The sequence below is a fragment of the Mesoplodon bidens genome (genome assembly GCF_964165515.1).
Source record: "Mesoplodon bidens genome assembly, chromosome: 4".
Taxonomy (NCBI): domain Eukaryota; kingdom Metazoa; phylum Chordata; class Mammalia; order Artiodactyla; family Ziphiidae; genus Mesoplodon; species Mesoplodon bidens.
This window is the reverse complement of record NC_138160.1, coordinates 137958224-137976538: the sequence shown is the minus strand read 5'-3', so window position 1 is coordinate 137976538 and position 18315 is coordinate 137958224. Positions and strand designations below refer to the sequence as shown.

Genomic DNA, 18315 nt, shown 5'->3' with positions numbered 1-18315 from the left:
GTGAAGCCCTGGTTGGAACCGGGGACCACTCAGAGGCCCCATTCCCCTGCACCGGAAGCAGAAAAACTCCAAGAGTCCGGGAAGTGGGCAGGGCTTACAAGGGTAGGGGCAACAGCGTAGGCGAGCATAGGGGAGAGGGGGCGGGCCTCTGCCTTCGCAGAATTGCGGTGGGATGGGAGGCAGGGCCTGGAGCTAGAGCGAGGGGCAGGGTTTGTTTGGGGTGAGAGTCCCGGATGGTGGACACTGGGCAGTGGGTCCGAAATGGTCCATGCTCGGCCAACGTGAAGGGGCGTACAGCACGCCTGGTGTGGAAAGCGGGCTGGGCTCGAAGGCCCGGAACCTGCGGGCCTGCAACGCTGGGCCAACGCAAGGCCGAGGAAGGTGGATCGCGCCAAACTCCCGGCTACTGGAAGCCGCAGAGGGGCCTGGCCTCTTGTAAAAAAAAAAAAGCGTGAGGCCTGCAGTGCGAGCCAATGGGAAGCGAGGGAGGGCGGAGCCTGTGCAAGGGGCGGCCAGTAGAGACAGGGCTCTTATAGGAGGTGCCCTGGAGCTGAGCGCACGCGCGTCGGGCCGGAATACAGGGCGCCCCGGATCCAAGTGGGCAAAAGGGGCAAGGCCACAGCTGTCCGGCCCAGCCTGTTCAAGCCGAGCGCCTGTTCACGTGACACGAAAGGAGAGGAATTCCTCTGGAGTCAGCGCCGTTTCCTGTAGGTGAAGGTTAAAATGCCCCGGGGGTTGGAGAAGCATCCCGATGCAACCTGACCTCAACTCGAGGCCTGGGGTCGGGGGACAGGCTCGGGCCCGGGCGCTCGCTAGGGGAGGGGTCTGGCTTGTGGAGAGGGTCGTGCACGCTAACTTGGGGGCGTAGACGTGGGGTGGGCTCACCACTAGGGCTGAGATTCGGGTCATTGATGTCAGAGAGGCGGGGCTTCCCGCCGATCCTTTGAGAAGTAGGTAAGTGGGAAAACAGCTATCTTGAGGCTTTGTCGCCGCATTGACCTGTGGTGACCTCTTTAGGTGGTTGTGGTGACGTAAGGGGGGTGGGCTGGCGTTGTAAGAGGCGTGGCCAGGTCCCTGAGAGGTTTGGCCTGGCCCGGAACCTGGGGATGTAAGGGGCGTGACCGCGCAGAAACTCGTGCCAAGGGGCGTGGCCCGGGATCTGGGCTGGGAGAGGGGGCGTGCCTTCTTCTGGATAATTTAATTGTCGCGCAAAAGTCCTAGCCCTGCCCTTTCTCCCTTAGGTGCCATCTCATGGAGACGCCCGCGGCTGCCGCCCCTGCTGGGAGCTTCTTCCCCTCTTTCCTGCTCCTGGGTTTCGCGACGCTAGTGGCCGCCTTGCTGGGCGCCGCTCACCGCCTGGGGCTCTTCTATCAGTTGATGCACAAGGTTCAGGGGAAATACAAGGGCGACGGGCCGGGGGCAGCCAAAGGAATGGACTTCCAGCGTTCCTTCCAGCTAACCCATTTTATAGGCGGGGAGAGTGAGGTCCAATTAATCCAGAGGGACTGGTCGGGAGATTCTTTCCAGGATCCTGTCGCTGTTGCCGAGCTGCTTACGGGGCTCTGGACTTTGCCTCTAGGAAGAGGTCACAGGGAGTGCCTGGGCACTCAACCCCCCGCCCACCTCCTTCCTCAGGGACCTCGAGCCCTTTTCACGGAGCAGTGTTCCCTAACACGATGGGGTCAGGGTGCTGAGAGCAGGCACCAGAGGACGTGGACGGCTGTGACACTTGTGACAGTTGCTGTCTGCTGAGCTCAACGCTTTAGAGGGATTTTCCCACGTACCCAGTACATTCTGGAATAGATACTCTTGTTTCTGTCTTCATTTTCCACAAGAGGAAACCGAGGCTCAGAGAGGTTGTGTGATAGCTTGTGTTAGGAGACCTGTTCGGGGAAAAGCTGACCCCACAGACCTTGCTCTGAACTACTTGCCTCCACTCTCAGAAATTTACCCCTTCCCCAGACCCTCTCCTTAGTCTTTCCTCTCCTAACCTGGAGCACCCTTGACCCCTCCCCAGTCCCTCCTCTCCTAACCAGCAGCAACTTGAGGATTTGTGGAGATTTAAGGCAAAGGCCTCTGGTGTGCGTTGCTGTGCAGAAGCACTGTCTGTGCCAGCGGGCTGCTCCCATGTCAGGCACGTGGCAGCTGGCAGCCTGTTAACTGGGCCCAGTGAGTAGGAGGGAGTCTGGAAGGCTGGAGTCAGCAGTCACGTTACGAGGCCCTGATACTGGAGAGCAGGCCGTTCTGGAGTCCCAGCAGATGGCCCCTGGCCAAACTCCCTTGGGTTCTGTGGATCCACCTTCCCTAACCTCTCTTCCTGCTTGCTCCACCATCCCTGAGGCGGGCAGTGTTACAGAGTGGGCTGCTTTAAGATCATTGGTTCTATGGGACTTTGAATCTTGTTCAGGAGTCTTGATCTCTGTAGTTGTAAAAGGATATAACGTCAGGAGGATCTGATAAGATGATATGTCCTACTCTGAGCCAGGTGTATAGTATAATATGTGCCTAAGCAACACCAAGCTTCCCCTGCCCTCCGACCCTGCTCCTGCCCTCCTTCCTGGGGGAGGGGGATTGTCCCTCTTCCCACCTGCCCTGGTGCCCGTGCCCTGGTCCTTGACAATCTTGCTTCTCCCCCTTTTCGGGCCCAGGTGGACAAGGCAAGCATCCGGCATGGTGGGGAGAATGTGGCAGCCGTGCTGAGGGCCCATGGCGTGCGGTTCCTTTTCACGCTGGTCGGCGGGCATATTTCCCCACTGCTGGTGGCCTGTGAGAAGGTGGGCATCCGCGTGGTGGACACCCGCCACGAAGTCACAGCCGTCTTTGCTGCTGATGCTGTGGCCCGCCTGACCGGTGAGGGCAGAGTGGAGAGGGCTTGGGGCTGGTGAGACTGGGATGTCTTTGAGGGGCAGGGTTTTTTGATGGGGGGAGTGGCCAGGAGGGTGGACACAGCTGTGACAGGGTTTGTGTTTCAGGGACAGTGGGCGTGGCGGCAGTGACAGCGGGCCCCGGCCTCACCAACACAGTGACTGCGGTGAAGAATGCCCAGATAGCCCAGTCCCCAGTCCTGCTTCTGGGTGGGGCTGCCAGCACCCTGCTGCAGGTACCCTCTTCTTGAGGGGTGTCAGGGGCCCCAGGGAGCCTGGAAGTTCTCATGTGTTGACTCCCTGGACTCCTGTCTCCACCAGAACCGGGGCGCACTCCAGGCTATTGATCAGATGTCCCTGTTCCGGCCACTCTGCAAGTTTTGTGCTTCTGTGCAGAGGGTGCGGGAGATCATCCCCACCCTGAGGGCCGCGATGGCTGCTGCTCAGTCGGGCACCCCAGGTGCGGGGCGGGGGCTGGGCAGTGGTCAGGCCCTAGGGCCTGGGGGCTGGGAGACACAGCAGACGCAGCATTCTCCCTGTCCCTGCAGGCCCGGTGTTTGTGGAACTGCCTATTGATGTGCTGTACCCCTACTTCATGGTTCAGAAGGAGACGGTGTCAGCTAAGCCGCCCAAGGGCCTCGTGGGTCAAGGGGTCTCCTGGTAAGTAGCCCAACTCCTACCATACCCTTCCCTATCTGCTGGCTTCTCCTGCCACCTCCTGCTAGCGCCCATCTCTCCTTTGACTCATTCATTGATCTGCACATCAGTTGAGAGGAGCCAGCCGTGGGAAGAGCATTCCAGGTAGAGGAAATAGAATATGCACATGTCCTGAGGCAGGAATGAAGTTGGTGGGTTGGGAAAGCAAAGTGGCCCATGTGGTGGCGGCAGGTGAGCAAAGGGGAGACGGGCAGAGACTGAGATCAGGGCAGAGGCTGAGCTCAGAGCAGCCAGCAGGAGCCACTTGGCAGACCTGGGGCTTTGTTTTTACTTTGAGATCCATTGAGAGGCACTGCAGGGCCTTAAGCATTGGCACGGGATACCCTGGTTTGGGTTTTTATTATGTTCCCTCTGGCTCTTGCTGGAGTGTGGACTTTGGGGTTAGGTGGAAGCTGGGAAGCCAGGGAGGAGGTGTGGCGGTCACTGGGATGAGAGATGATGGTGGTCTGGAATCTGGGTGGTAGCTGTGGGATACATCTGGATGGATCACATATGAGTGCCTGGACCTCCAGCAGGCCAGGATAAGGGAACAGTGTGTCCCTATGGGCCCATGACATGGGCATAGCTCAGTCTGGGGCCACTATGGGACTTTTGAGTGGTGAGTGGCCAGGATGTTGGAGAGAGCAGGTCAGTGGGGCTGGCCTGGGACAAGCTTGAAGGTTTTCCTGGAAGAGCTACAAGTTTCAAGGGGGAGTTTCTTTCTGTTGACGGGATAAAAAGGGTTCTAAGCAGGGGCATAGGCCTAGCAGAGGTACATGAAAAGGATCCATTTTTGGTCACCACGGAGGTGGGCCTGGCTGAAACAGGGTGCAGAAAGGAGAATCAGGGCTTCCCTGGTGGCGCAGTGGTTGAGAGTCCACCTGCCGATGCAGGGGACATGGGTTCCTGCCCCGGTCCGGGAAGATCCCACGTGCTGTGGAGCGGCTGGGCCCGTGAGCCATGGCTGCTGAGCCTGCGCGTCCGGAGCCTGTGCTCCGCAACGGGAGAGGCCACAACAGTGAGAGGCCTGCGTACCGCAAAAAAAAAAAAAAAAAAAATGAGAATCAATTTTCCTCCTCCTCCTCCTCCTCCTCTTTGCCCTCTGTCCCTTGCATTTGCCTGTCCTTGCCCCTCTGCCTTCCACTCCCCCTCCAAATATTTAGCGAGTGCTGCTATGTGCTAGGTACCTGGATGGGCATGAACAGGACAGACAGGTCCCTGCACATGGGTGTGTGAGAAGCACCACGAGGGCCAGCTCAAGGAGTAGCAGGTTTACTCACATGTCTTTTATGACAACCCTTTGAGTTAAGACTCAGAGGTATTATTATGCCCATTTCATAGATTAGGTAACTGAGACCCAAGGCAGTTGAATGACTTGCATGAAGTTGTCCAGTTTGTTAATGGCGCACTAGGATTCAGCCCGGAGGAACCTTCAATGCTTTATCCACAGAGCTATGTTCCATCTATAATGAATGAAATGAAAGTCCAGAGAGATGGGTTCGAATCCCAGGACTGCCACTAACTAGCTGTGTTAACCTTGAACAAATGATTAAACCTTTTTTTTTTCCAGTTTTATTGAGATATAATTGACATACAGCACTGTGTAAGTTCAAGGGTTACAGCATAATGATTTGACTTACGTATATTGTGATTAAATATATGACGTCAGCTTCCTCATCTGTAAGATGGACCAATGTTGCCTTTTCTCTCTAGACTGAGATTCTGTGATGAATAAAATGAGATTATTTTGATAGTGCAAAGCGTAGGCTGAAGTATAAAGGAATTAACCATTATTATCTTAAATAAGAATAGGGCTGGGCTTCCCTGGTGGCGCAGTGGTTGAGAGTCTGCCTGCCGATGCAGGGGACACGGGTTCGTGCCCCGGTCTGGGAAAATCCCACATGCTGCGGAGCGGCTGGGCCCATGAGCCACGGCCGCTGAGCCTGCGCGTCCGGAGCCTGTGCTCCGCAACGGGAGAGGCCACAGCAGTGAGAGGCCTGTGTACAGCAAAAAAAAAAAAAAAAGGGCTGAGTCCAGTGTCATACCAAGCGTAAGGCAAGGTGTCTCCCAACCTTCCTCCAACATGATTAGGGAACTAGCCCCTTGCAAGGCTGGCTTGTGCCTTGCCTTTTCTTTCCATGCTAGGGTTCCCCATGGTTCCATCCTTGGTCTCTTCTCATTTTCTGCGATCTTTACTCCTCCTTGAAAGAGAAACAGAAGCTTCAGGCTCTGACTAATTCTAGCCGGCTGATGCCCACATGTGTATTTTTGGCTGGATTGGATATCTTTGAGGGCAGGGCTGAGCAGGATTTATCTCTGTGTCTCCAGGGCCCTGCACAGGGCCTCATGGAAAGTCAGGGCCCTGTGACCCAATGAGTAAGGAGACATCAGAAGCCAGAGAAAGGCAAGGGTATGGATGATTGTTAATAACTCCAATTAATCGAGTGTTTTGCAATGTGCTTTATATCCTGAGTGGCTAGATCACTGAACCTTGGGAGAGATGTTCCCTTTTACATTTTACAGAGGAGGAAGCTCAGAAAAGTTGAGTCACTCACCCACAGTCACACAGGAAGCAGCAGAGCCAGAACTCAAGCCCACCTCTGTCTGACCCCGCAGCCATGGCCCCTGATTCTGGCACTCCACGCCGATGGCACTTGTTTTTGAGGGTCTGTGTCAGGTTGGGGTGGTCACCAGAACCTTCTGAGGGGAAATAGGCCACTGGGCACTCAGCCACTGGGGTCTGTCTATCCCTGGGCTGTTGCTTTTGTACCTCTGTTCCTGTCCTACTGCCTTCCTGGTCCCTTTCCCAGCCCTTCTCCTCCTTCAGCTTCTGGAACCCTGGTATGACTCCTGGTAACTGACTCTTCCTCTCCCCTTCACAGGTACTTAGAGAATTACCTGGCCAACCTCTTTGCAGGAGCCTGGGAGCCTCAGCCTGAGGGGCCTCTGCCTCTGGACATCCCTCAGGCTTCCCCTCAGCAGGTGAATTGCCTCTGTGCCCTGGCCAGGGACCCCCACCTGCTGTGTGGCTTCTCTCTGAACCAGTACTGGGGCTGTGATCTTGGGGGCTGATGGTGACTCAGGGTTGGCTATTTGAGCCCCACCTCTTGCCCCAGGTTCAGCGCTGTGTTGAGATCCTGAGTCGGGCCAAAAGGCCCCTTGTGCTGCTTGGGAGCCAGGCCCTGTTACCTCCAACACCCTCAGACAAACTTGGGTGAGAAGCCTCAGGCTTGCCCTGACTGTCACACCCCTGGTCCCCTGGGGCCCTGTGAGGAGGGGCAGGCCCTTGGCCACACTCACTTCTCTTCTGCCTGGACCCCTAGGGTTGCTGTGGAGACCCTGGGTGTCCCCTGCTTCCTGGGCGGGATGGCGCGGGGACTGCTGGGCCGGAACCACCCCCTTCACATCCGGCAGAACCGCAGTGCCGCCCTGAAGAAGGCAGATGTTGTCGTCCTGGCAGGTGGACCTCATCCTCCCACCCTCCCTTTCCTTTCCCTCCCACTAGGCACCTCCCTAATCGTGTAACCCTGCCCCTCCTAGTCAGGTACTGGCTGGCACCCCACTCTCATAATCACCCACCCTCCTACCTCTCACCACCCCGCTTCCCCTGGACCTGAAATTCAGGTAAACCCTCGCCAGGTTGCAGTTGTGTCCTGTGACCCAGCTTTACACAAAGATAGCAGGCACCTGTGGTACTTTGTGTACAGCATTTGCATTTGTATGCCTTAGACAGCATTTACACAGCACGTACACCTATGGCATATATATTTTTACATAAAGTGCTTGAATCCTGCCAGAGACATAATAGTTGTATCAGTTAGCTACTGTTGTATAATAACCACCGTAAACTCAGTGGCTTAAAATGCACTTATCATTTCTCAAGACCCACCTGGGGTTAGGTGGTAGTTTTTGTCATTTTGGTAGGGCTCATTCCTGAGTCTGCACTCAGAGAGGCGGGAAGTCAGCTGTGCTGATCCAGGCTGGGCTGGCTTGTAACTTGGGGGTTGGTTGCTGGCCTAGCTTGGCCTCAGTTGGGGTAACTGAGTTCTTTCACTCTCCCCTACCTCCTCCTCCATGTTTCTCATCATCCAGCAGGCTAGCCTGGGCTTGTTCACTTGGTGGATGTTGAGAAACATGCAGGGCTTGGGGAGCAAGGTTATTTGAGAGAGAGCGAGTGGAAGCTGCAGGGCTTCTGGGGGTCTGGCCTCAGGAACGCATGCCATCACTTCTCTCACATTCTATGGGCCAAAGCACGTCCTGAGGCCAGCCCAGGTTCATGGTGTGGGGAGCTGCAGAGTCTCATTGCAGGTGACACTGGTACAGGGAGAGGTGAAGACCTTTATGCATTCAGTCTACCATGATGGATTAAGTAAGGTAGCGGGTACTCCCCAGGATGCTAGCCCTTTGTCCACCGAGACTCTGTCCTCTACCCCAGGAACGGTGTGTGACTTCCGTCTGTCCTATGGCCGTGTCCTCAGCCGCAGCAGCAAGATCATCATTGTCAACCGTAACCGGAAAGAGATGTTGATGAACTCAGACATGTTCTGGAAGCCCCAGGAGGCTGTGCAGGGTGAGCCCCTAGCAGCCCCTACACATATGTGTTCTTTCCGGTCCCTCTCCTCCTGGCCTCTGCTGCAGCTGGCTTGAGCTGGGTGCTGGTGACCAAGGCCTGGACCGTGCCCCAGGGGGCCCCGAGTCGGCCAGAGACGCATATTTGGTCCTTAGACTGATGGGGTGCTTCTGGATGAACTAATGGTAGGGTGGGCACCAGAGGGAAGGCCTGGGAATGTGCGTGTGATCACATCCCCTGTCTGTACTCTCCCATGTCGCCTGCTGTCCTTAGGACCTGCCCCGAGGTCTCTCTTGTCCTGTCGTGGCTCCTCCACCCCTGTTCAGTCCTCTTTCACGGCCTTTCCATGCCCTGCTTTGCCCATCGTTCCAAGGACGTTGACTACCCCGCGGTGCAGGCGAGAGGGAACTTGCGTCAAGCAGAGAAGTGGCACCATTTGCATTCATGTTTGGGAAGATCCACTGTAGCAGCTGGTGGGCAGCGAGTTGGAGGGGACTGGGTGGAGGCAAGGGGGCTGTTAGGGCCAGGACAGAAACGATGAGGCCTGGAGTGGGGATGGAGAGGGAGGAAAAACTCAACTTCTCTGAGCCTCTGTGTGATCATTTCTAAAATGGAGATGGTGAAAAGTACATCATCACTGGCTTATTTGTTCACTCTGCATGCCTGGGTTGTAGAGATGTGCTTGGAGGATGGAGGTGTTTTTAGTGACGTGTTTCAGAGGCAGAATTGACAGGACTGCCTGATCTGGGGTGTGATGGGGAGGCAGGAGACAGAGGCTGATGTGAGTTTCTAACCCACTTTGTGCTCCCTAAACCTAGTTTCTTCGGCCTTGCTCTCCCTCACACCCCTGTTGCCCTAACTTGGTTCCGGCAGGCTCTGGGGTGTGTTTCACCCATTTTGTGCTAGGACCCCCCTGGCCTGCTTCTTTGCCTCCTGCGCAGATGCCTGTTCGCTTCCTGCTGTCTTTGGGCCTCTGGTGCTTGAAGGGCAGGAGGAGGCCATCTCCCTGCAGCTGTGCCCTCTTCCTTCCCCAGGAGACGTGGGCTCCTTCATGGTGAAGCTGGCGCAGGGCCTTCAGGGCCAGACGTGGGCCTCAGACTGGGCAGAGGAGCTTCGGCAGGCTGACCGACAGAAGGAGCAGACCTTTCGGTGGGGGCTGGGTAGAGTGGACTTGGGGGGTTGCGGGTTCGCGGGGGCCCATGCCGCTGGCTCTGCTGACCTGCACTGCTCCATCACAGGGAGAAGGCATCGACGCCTGTAGCCGAGCACCTTAACCCGGTGCGGGTATTGCAGCTGGTGGAGGAAACTCTGCCTGACAACTCCATTCTGGTGGTCGATGGTGGGGACTTCGTGGGTACAGCCGCCCACCTGGTGCAGCCCCGCGGCCCCCTGCGCTGGCTCGATCCTGGTAAGGGCGGGCCTATGCATGGGGCAGCTTGCACTGTCGGGGCTCCTTCACACCCACCCGCTCTTGGTTTTTCTAGGGGCCTTCGGTACTCTGGGTGTTGGTGCGGGATTTGCACTTGGCGCCAAGCTGTGTCAGCCGGATGCCGAGGTGAGTCAGAGCGTGCTGGGGGCAGGAGGCTTGCTGCTTTCTGGGCCGTGAGCCACCCCAGCCATCCTTGGTACCCCCTCAGGTCTGGTGCCTGTTTGGCGATGGAGCCTTTGGCTACAGCCTCATCGAATTTGACACCTTCGTCAGACACAAGGTGACCGGGTGACCAAGGGAAGCTCATAGCCTGGGGTTCTGGGAGATGTCACCAGGGGTGGAGTGGGCTGGGGAGGGAGCTGCTTGGCTGGCAGGGGTCCTGTCCCTGTCTTTGACCTGTGGCTGGCCAAGCCCTGGGACTGAAGGCTGTGGCCTGGTCTCATCCTCTCCCTGCAGATCCCAGTGATGGCTTTGATAGGGAATGATGCTGGCTGGACCCAGATTTCCCGGGAGCAGGTGCCCTGTCTGGGCAGCAATGTGGCCTGTGGCTTGACTTACACTGGTGAGGGGCCTGGAATGGGTGGGAAGGGGGAAAGCTGTTTCAGGCCCAGCTGAATGTATGTTCCTCTCCCGGGCTAGCTGCATGGTAGGCTGGGTTCTGCCATCATCCTGACTTCATCTCCCCTTTTAGGTTATCACAAGGCAGCCATGGGACTGGGAGCCCAGGGCTTGCTACTTTCACAAGAGAGTGAGGATCAGGTGGTCAAGGTGCTGCATGATGCCCAGCAGCAGTGCCAAGATGGCCACCCAGTTGTGGTCAACATCCTCATCGGGAGGACGGACTTCCGAGATGGCTCCATTGCCGTGTAGGGCCTCATGGGTCAGTGCCCTTGGCTCTCTTCCCACCCCTGGACTGTGCCAGGCTGGTTTCTCATCCTTGCTTGCCCTGGGCCTATCCTATGAGGCCCAGTGACCCTAAAACCCTCCCTGAGGACAAGGAGGGGCTGGAGGGGTCAGAGCTCAGAGAGCCTCCTTGGCAGCACTGGAGAGCCCTTGGGCCTTTTTCTTTGTGGGCTCAACTGTGTCCTTTCTCCCCTTCTCTCTTACACATTGAATAAACCACCTCTGGTCCATGTGGGCCCAAGTACTCATCCCAGAACCTGTGCATACTGATTTATTGTCCACAAAGATGGAAGTGAGGGAAAGAGGGAGGAGACAGGAGGGGACCCTACTCTCCCACTGGAACTCTGGGGCTCACTGAGGCACCATTACTGGGGATTTCAGGGTGCCTGGGCACTGCAAACTCTTTCCCCGCTCTGTGGTCCCTGAAAGAGCCCCACATGCCTGCTCTAGACATGTCCATGCACACTAGTCCTCACACACAGACACACACGCACGGAGGCAATAAATATGTTCCGTACCAAAGTGCCCCCAGCCTGACACTTCAGGTGGGGCCCCTCCGAAAGGGAGGTCTTACAAGTGCTCAGTTTGTTCAGGAATGGGGAGGAAGAATTGGGGAGGGGAAGGGCCATACTCTGCTATCTACTTTTGCTGGTTTGAGGCAATCATGGGGTTTTCCTTGGAAAAGAGGGTGGAGAAACCAGCTGTTTTCCTATAAGCCTCAGGCTGCCCCTATCCAGCCAGAGCCCAGGATAGGGGCTTTCCCCCACCCTGCCTCAAACAGTACCTCATGATAGTCCTTGGGCCCGCCGAGGGAGAAGCAGAGTGCAGTGCTCAAAGCTAATACTGATTTGGTTGGCAGCAGCAAGAGAACTGACTGGGGGGTGTCTGTCTCACCATCCCAGGGTGATGCTCACAGGAACTGGCGTTTCCCTGGCTAAGGGGAAGCAAGAGAGGCCAGCCAGCCCTGCAAGCAGAACTGCCTTTTGGCAGCCGGGGAGAAGCCCTTGGTACTCAGAAAAGATGGCCACAATAGCTGGTCCCGAAAATTCCCAATCCCCGGCCTTCGCAACCAGTGCCCAAATGTTGAGCACTGGAAACGAGGAATGATTCTCAGCAATGGGTTGGCTGGTCACTAGGCAACTCCCCAGGAACCAGGGGCTAGGCCTGAGCTACAGGTCTGGTCCCCCTAGGTCGTTAGGGCACCGCCTTAGCAACCAGGAGCCCGGCCTTAGTAATCGGGGTCCGGCCCCGCCCGGCTCACAGACACACGTTGATCTGCTTGGAGAGCTCTCTCTCCAGGTCCATGATGAGGGCATCAAAGTCTTTGAGGTTCAGGTGCGGGTTGAAGGGAGCCTCGAAGTCGTCTTCGAAGTCGGTAGCGACCGTCGGCTCGCCAGCCTCTTCGTCCTCGTCTTCGCTGTCGCTGCCCGTCACGTGGTCGTAGTCCGGCCCGGACAGGAAGTCCCGCCCACAAGGCAGGAAGTCCCGCCCGCAAACGCTCCAGTCACCGGCGTAGCGGTTGCTCGGGGGGCTCTCGGGGCCGCCCCGGCCGCGGGGCCGAGTCACCACTTCGGGGCTCGCTAGCGGCAAGTGAAGCGGCGGCTGTCGTTTGGGCCGCAGGTACGGGACGAGCTCCGGAGCCTCTGGGGGCCTGCGCGGATCTGCGGAGGGAGAGGGAGGGCTTGGATGATGTAACGCCCAGCGGTGGCAACTAGACCTCTGATTGGCTGCTTAGGTAGCTAGGCCCCTGATTGGCCGGTCGAAAGGCAAGGCCTTCGACCGGATCAGGATTTCACTGGCTGAGCTAGAACTGGTTGCTGAGGCAACCAGGTACCAGCTTACTCGGACTAGGGGGCGTGGCTTGCCTGAAGCCCGAGACTCTAATTGGCCACTGGAGAAAGTATCGTAGCGGCAGCCTGGCTAAGATCGGCGGCGCGGGGGCGGGGGCGGGGGCGGGGGCGGGGGCCAGCTCACCTGGCCAGGCTTGCAGCAGGTAGTGCAGCACCTCGATGTGGCGCTTGAAGTCCACTGCATTCGAGAGGCCCGGGCCAGAGCTGCGGATGCGGGGCCTGGCGGGTGCCTGGCGCGCCGGCAGCAGCACAGGACCGAAGCAAACGGCAAGGTTCTGCGGAGTCATGCGGTTGTGGGCGTGGAAGGAGGAGACAAGGCGCAGGTGGTCCAGGAGAAGCGTCAGTGTAGCCTGAGAGGAGAGGGTTGGGAGAGCATAAGGTGGGCAAAGCCGGTCCCCTGTCGCACCTGAGGGAGACTAAGGCGGTTCAGAATGGGGAAACTGAGGTTCAAGGTCTCATAGCTGGGTGATGACCCAGCTAAGACTTAACCATTAGGTATTAGTATTATGATCCCATTTTGCTGGAGGGAAGACTGAAGCGAAAGGTAACTTAACTTTGAAATGGCAGAACTTGGGCTTGAGCCTACTCTTCTGTGTGTTAGGCAGGGCTGGTATTAATCCCATTTTATAGATGAGGATATTGAGGCACAGAGAGGGTCGGGACTTGTCCAGGATACCACAGCCAGGAACTTCCCTTATGGTAGGTTGACACACCTGTGTTCAAAGTCTGTATTTTTGATACATCCGGCCTGTGAAACCTTAAGTAACTCACTCAACTGCTCTGGGCTTTGGCTTCCATATCTATAAAGTGGCGATACTAATAGCACCTATTTTCTAGAATTGTAACAATGCCACACATTCATGGCCATCACAGGCCCAGGCATGGGTGAAACATTCTGCTGATGTCAGCCCACTCCCTGTCTCACCTGCTCCCACCAGGCCCAACTCACCCTCTCCACATCTGGCAGGCAGCTGAGGAGCCCACGGGTGCCCTCAGTGCTGGAAGGAGCCCTGCTTGGGGGCTCTCGGGCCATGGCCTCCAACACCACCTGATAGAGGGGCTGGGTGATGAGCGGGGTAGGCAACTCCCGAAGATAATCCTTGAGGATGCCTGTGGATACAGGGCCCACTCTGGTCAGGGCACCCCTGGTTTCTGAGGCTGGAGATTCAGCTGGGGCTGGGAGCAGGGGAACAGGAGGAGGATAGGTGCAGGGAGGTAAAAACAAAGCCAACAGAAGGGGTGAGGTCCCAGAGGGACCACAAGGACTGCCTTGAGGTGAGGGTTGAATGGGGTGCAGGCAGGAGAGAGAAGGGGCATGCTGACCAGTGACGACATTGATATCGGGGTACAGGTCCTCGGAGAGGCAGACAGCTGCACTGTCCCGCTCAAAGGCATCTCGAAGCTCTTTCTTCACAGCTGCTGAGCCACACAGACGGTACAGCCCCACTACCTGGGGGTAGGAGCAGAGAGATGTCCTCTTGTCAGGGCCACAGACTGATCAGGGCCCTGTGGGTGAGGGCCAGAGGCCTAGATCACAGTGGCAATGGGCTGAGACGTTGGGGGCTGGCTGTAGCTTCACTGGCTGCCTTCCTGCTCCTCTGACACCTGTCATTGGGGATCCCCCCTGGCTGCCTGGACAGCCTGGCCCTGTAGACCCTCTGGATCACTTGTCCTGGCACCCACCTCCTTTGACTCAGGAAACTGACTCATTTTCATCTTACTTGTCACCTCCTCTGGAAAGCCTTCCCTGACTACCCCAACCAGCGGGTCAGGTCCTGCTTTAAGCTCTCCCAGTTTCTTTGCTCTTCTCCCAGCCACAGTTTTACATATGTGATTTATTAGAGTCATGTCTTTTCCCCCATCAGACTCATGTCTTTTCCCCCATCAGACTCTGAGCTCCAGAAGGGCTGGGATCCTATATTACTAAATGAACAGATGACCCATGAATTCTGGGCTAGGTGCTAGGGTCTGGAGGGAGCGGGTGCTCCTGCCCTTGTCTAGGCTGGGATTGGAGCCAGGAGTTCCTCAGGTGGGGTAGGGGGAAGCCTGGCCTCCATACCCTGGGTGTTCTGAGGAGATGTTCTGAGGTCTGGGGCCTAGCTAGGGTGGGGTGAGGGACTTACCCGTAGCCCTCGGCGCTCAATCTGCCCAACACACTTCTGGATGATGAGGGGCACCTGGCCCGGGGACTGCTCCCGCTCCACCAGCAGTGGCAGGGGCAGCCCGAAGACTCGGGGCTCAGCTGTGCCTGGAGCTTCCTGTTGCTCCGACAGGGTCAGCTTGGCGTACAGCAGCCCTTGGGGCTCCAGGCGCACAGCCAGCTGCTGGGCCTCGCACCCTGAAGACACAGGGGACCTCCTGAGTCTAGTCTGCCCCCACAGGCTCCTGTGCCCTGGTCCCTACTCCAACCCATGCCCCATCCTGGGCTTAGTACCCTGGGCACTCTGGAGGAAGGAGGGAGCCCTGAGCTGAATCCTGTGCCCTACACCTCCTCCCCTGCAGCCATGCATCCTACCTCGGAAAACCGTGGGCAGCAGCACAGTACCCTGGGCGCAGGGCCGGTGCCGCCGAACGCCGGGGTCCCATGCTAGCACCAGGGCCCGCAGCAGCCGCGCGGCCTCGAGTTCCAGGTGGAAGGTGTGGTCCAGCCGCAGGAAGTCTGGCCCCCCACGCAGTGGCCCCGTTCGGGCCCGGGCCACCCCATCCACCTGCAGCAGGCAGCAGAGGTCTCGCGGAGTGGCCCCAGGTGCCGGTCGCAGCCCCCCCAGCCCGTACAGGTGCAGGCTGAGGCGGCCCCAGAGTGCAGTGGGGGGCGTCCGGGCCGATGGGCCCACCTCATAGGGGCGGAAGGCGGTGGGCGACGGGGGCCCCGCTGGGCGCTCAGGAGAGTCGCCATCACTGAGGTAACCGGCCCTCAGGCCCCGTGCGCCCTCAGACACTGCCGCCCGCCCCGGGGTCCCCACGCTGCTGTCCAGGTGGTAACGGCTGATGACGGACCCCGCGGGGGCGGCTCGCTCACGCTCTCGGCCAGCCCGGGTGCTCCGCAGACTCAGGCGGCGCCGCAGCTCGGGCAGCTTCTTCATCTTCATTGAGAGCCGCCTGGCCGGGCCTGGGGACTTGGTGCGGGAGGCTTTGGTTGGGGGACTGGCGGGGGCTGCGCCTATGGGGAGAGCAGACCTCAGGGTCCAGAAATCTGGGCTCGGGATGGGGGTGAGGCTTGTAGTCATCTTGGGGGTCCCTGGGTGTCTGGCTTGTGCTCACCTGGGGAGGCCAGGCTCTCCGGCTCAGCTGAGCCTGGCTGTAGGCCTGGGAGCTCAGGTGCCGGGAGTCTGGGGTCCTCCTCAGGGATGGGGTTGTACCAGATCTCACCAGCAGGCTCCCTACTGCCAGCTGCCCCGGGCCCCAAGGTGGCCTCATCTGGTGGCTTGGCCCCGCCCAGCACCCATCGGCGGCTGCTGGGCTCCAGGCTCTGCAGGTAGGCACCCCGAGCTGGGCTCCGAGATGCCTCGGGGCTGGGGGGCCCCTCTGCTCCAGCCTGGGATCCTTCCGGGGCCTGGGGCTCTGGTTCTGGAGGACTGGGCTCCGGGCGCTGGGCTGGGCGGCCTGGCAGAGAGCAAGGGGTGTGAGACTCAGCCTCCCACTGCTCCCAGAGCAGTCCCGGCCCAGGGCTCTTCCCCCAGCAGGAGAATGCACTCAGCACTGACACCCCACACATTCATTTGGAATGGGTGGCTGCAGGCCAGCAGTCTCATCTGTTACCAGCTTACGGCCTCCTCCCTAGTCTCCCTGGCCCTGGTATCCCAAACAGGACTCTGTCCCTGTGCTCTCCAGCCTCAGAGGTCCGGTGGGGCTTCTTTGGGCCTGGGCCCTGCATTCCCCACTCTACTTCCCTACACCTCTCGTTAACTCTGCATGGAGCCCTGCCTTTGTCCCTTCTCACTGGGTGGCTTTGGGCAAGTCACTTTCCATCTCTGAGCCTCAGTGTCCTCCTGTGAAATGTGGGGATTTGATGCCGCCCTTCAGGGAGGCTTCGGGGAGCTCGACGTGGAGAGCTCATAGGCACTCATATCTTGGTCAAGCACATAGCCCACAGTGGACGCTGCCTAGCTTGCTTGGAAGACAGGAGCAGGCATGACAGTGAGTGAGTGCCTGCTGGGTTCTCCCATACCTGCAGCATGTCATTCCCCACATCCCTGCCTGTCTTCCAAACCCCCGCCACCGTCTCTCAGCCCAGGACTGACCCCCATGGTCAATGCCTCCCCCTTGGGACTTCCCCTTCCTGCTCCATCCTCCTCTCTCTGACATCCCGGGCTGTTTCCTGTGTGTGTTTGTGCGTGGGCACCCCTGTCCCTTCCCTCTGCTCTGGGAACCTTGGGAATCTTTGGGAAGGGCTGGGGGGAGGTCAGATTCATGGAGTCTTCTGCCCTCCCTCCTTTAACTCCTTCCTTTCCAGGACTTCCTGTCCCACGCAGCTCTGATTTCTTTAAGGTCCTGCCCATTTCTTTAAGGACTCCCTCCTCTGGTCACTTCAGATTTCCACTCCCCAGGACTCTCATTTAGTAGCATAGTCCACAGAGCTGTTAAGTCACTTCACTGGCACTGGGTAAATGACCCAACTGCTCCGTGCCTCAGTTTCCCCATCTGTATAAAGGGGACAGTTTCTTGGGGCTGCCTAAGGTTGAGTGTAGCTGCAGTCACTGGTTAATAGGTGAGAGGGGGTGGGGGGTAGCTACCATGATTGATGCACCGCCTCTCTCCCTCTGCAGGAGTACGCCCCCATCTCCCATCCCAGGTCTCTAGGGCTCAGGGTGTCCCCTGCCCGGCCTGAATAAGCCCCAGTTTCTAGGCCTCCCAGCTCCTCCTCCCCTGCACTCTCCAGGCGCTCTGCCTCGGCCCCATTTCCTGTCAGGGGCGAGGCCCCCTCCCGGGCCTCCCAAGGAGCCGAAGCCCTGGCATCCCTGGCCAGGCGCACATAACGGTTCGCGCCCCCTCTCCCCCCAGCCCGTTACTTTCAGGACCTTTGCGTGCCCCGGCCCCCAACCCCGGCCCGCAGGGGGCTCCGCAGGGGGCTCCGCAGGGCTTCCCCTGTCCCTCCTTGGGGCCCCGGGACCCGCTTCCAGGCCGGGTGGGGTTCGGCGCCCCTTCTTCCCCACCTCCCCCTCTCACCGCGCTCCTTCGCGTCCGACTTTTTCCGGGGAAGTTTCTCCCGGCCCCGAAGGCGGGAGAAGGTTTTCCTGAGTAGCGGCTCGGCCATGCTGGGGCCCGGGCCGGGCGGAGTGCGCGCCCCGGGCTCCGGCCGCGCCGCCCCCCGCCCTCCCCGCCCCGCCCGGGCCTCCCCGCCCGCCCCCCGCCCCGCGCCAGCAGGAAGCACATTCCGGGAATGCTTGGCCCAAACTTTTTTTTTTTTTTTTTTTTTTCCCCTTCCCGCGGCCTGAGCGAGCGATGCTGGGAGATGTAGTCAGTCGCCCGGGCCGGGAGGAGGAGGGAACGGGGGCTCTGTGCTACCTTCCTGGGCTCCAACTCTGAATATCTTGGAGCAGTCGCGGGCCCTAGTCTTTCCTCTTATCCACCCTCCGTTGGTGATCGCATACAGAAAGTTCTCTGGGGTTTACTTCCAAAATGCATCCTGAACAAATCCCTTCTCTTTCCTCCCATCCACTGCTCCAGCCTGGTGCAAGCCCTGGCACCACTCGTTTTGATGACACCACTTCTTCCTTAGTTTCCCGGATGCCCTCTGGTGCCTCCCTCCGCCACCCAGTTCTCCACTCCCCTTTCCCACAAATTCCAGTTACTACTGCTCTTTAACAAACCATCCCAAACAGCCGTTTCATGATGCTCACAGATGCTGTGGGTCAGGAATTGGGGCAGGGCAGGGCTGACATTGATTGTTTCTACTCCTCAGTTGGAAAGACTTAGAGGCTTAGGGGTGACTCAACAAATGAGGGGCCAGAATCATCTGGAGGCATGTTCACTTGCAGTTGATGCCAGGTGTGGGCTGGGACC

At 58.5% G+C, this 18315-nt stretch overlaps 2 protein-coding genes across 6 annotated transcripts; one reads left to right on the top strand and one right to left on the bottom strand.

The window, feature by feature from the left end:
- The first annotated feature begins 532 nt into the window (after positions 1-532).
- On the top strand, positions 533-10718 carry ILVBL (ilvB acetolactate synthase like). 3 transcript variants are annotated; one of them, XM_081230671.1, is made up of 16 exons: positions 538-707; positions 1242-1386; positions 2649-2850; positions 2973-3100; positions 3186-3324; positions 3413-3524; positions 6443-6542; positions 6677-6774; positions 6884-7020; positions 7996-8130; positions 9165-9279; positions 9369-9538; positions 9615-9685; positions 9768-9839; positions 10016-10121; positions 10251-10718. In XM_081230671.1, the coding sequence occupies exons 2-16, from the start codon at positions 1252-1254 to the stop codon at positions 10427-10429; spliced, it is 1899 nt and encodes a 632-aa protein (XP_081086797.1). In that variant the 5' UTR covers positions 538-707; positions 1242-1251; the 3' UTR covers positions 10430-10718. The 3 variants fall into 3 exon arrangements, with proteins under 3 accessions (XP_081086799.1, XP_081086797.1, XP_081086798.1); XM_081230672.1 differs by lacking the exon at positions 538-707 and adding an exon at positions 744-954; XM_081230673.1 differs by lacking the exons at positions 9165-9279; positions 9369-9538; positions 9615-9685; ... (1 more) ...; positions 10016-10121; positions 10251-10718 and adding an exon at positions 8404-9140 and having other exon boundaries at positions 533-707.
- SYDE1 (synapse defective Rho GTPase homolog 1) lies at positions 10718-17636 on the bottom strand. Of its 3 annotated transcripts, XM_081230660.1 has the most exons (8): positions 17479-17608; positions 15574-15915; positions 14828-15472; positions 14436-14650; positions 13636-13762; positions 13262-13422; positions 12437-12662; positions 10718-12123 (listed from the first exon to the last, which is right to left on the bottom strand). In XM_081230660.1, exons 1-8 carry the CDS (start codon positions 17564-17566, stop codon positions 11720-11722), a joined length of 2208 nt encoding a protein of 735 aa, XP_081086786.1. In that variant the 5' UTR covers positions 17567-17608; the 3' UTR covers positions 10718-11719. The 3 variants fall into 3 exon arrangements, with proteins under 3 accessions (XP_081086786.1, XP_081086787.1, XP_081086788.1); XM_081230661.1 differs by lacking the exon at positions 17479-17608 and having other exon boundaries at positions 15574-16042; XM_081230662.1 differs by lacking the exons at positions 10718-12123; positions 12437-12662 and adding an exon at positions 12673-13025 and having other exon boundaries at positions 17479-17636.
- Between the last annotated feature and the right edge of the window lie 679 nt (positions 17637-18315).

What these genes read in the sequence shown, in the direction of transcription:
- ILVBL (XM_081230671.1), top strand. Translation starts at nt 1,252, where the DNA reads ATGGAGACGCCCGCGGCTGCCGCCCCTGCTGGGAGCTTCTTCCCCTCT. An exon ending in CTCAGGCTTCCCCTCAGCAG is followed by an intron (nt 6,543 to 6,676) that starts GTGAATTGCCTC and finishes CTCTTGCCCCAG; the next exon opens with GTTCAGCGCTGTGTTGAGAT. An exon ending in ACACCCTCAGACAAACTTGG is followed by an intron (nt 6,775 to 6,883) that starts GTGAGAAGCCTC and finishes CTGGACCCCTAG; the next exon opens with GGTTGCTGTGGAGACCCTGG.
- SYDE1 (XM_081230661.1), bottom strand. Translation starts at nt 16,027, where the DNA reads ATGTGTGGGGTGTCAGTGCTGAGTGCATTCTCCTGCTGGGGGAAGAGC. An exon ending in TTGAGCGCCGAGGGCTACGG is followed by an intron (nt 13,763 to 14,435) that starts GTAAGTCCCTCA and finishes TCCTACCCCCAG; the next exon opens with GTAGTGGGGCTGTACCGTCT. An exon ending in CGATATCAATGTCGTCACTG is followed by an intron (nt 13,423 to 13,635) that starts GTCAGCATGCCC and finishes CTGTATCCACAG; the next exon opens with GCATCCTCAAGGATTATCTT.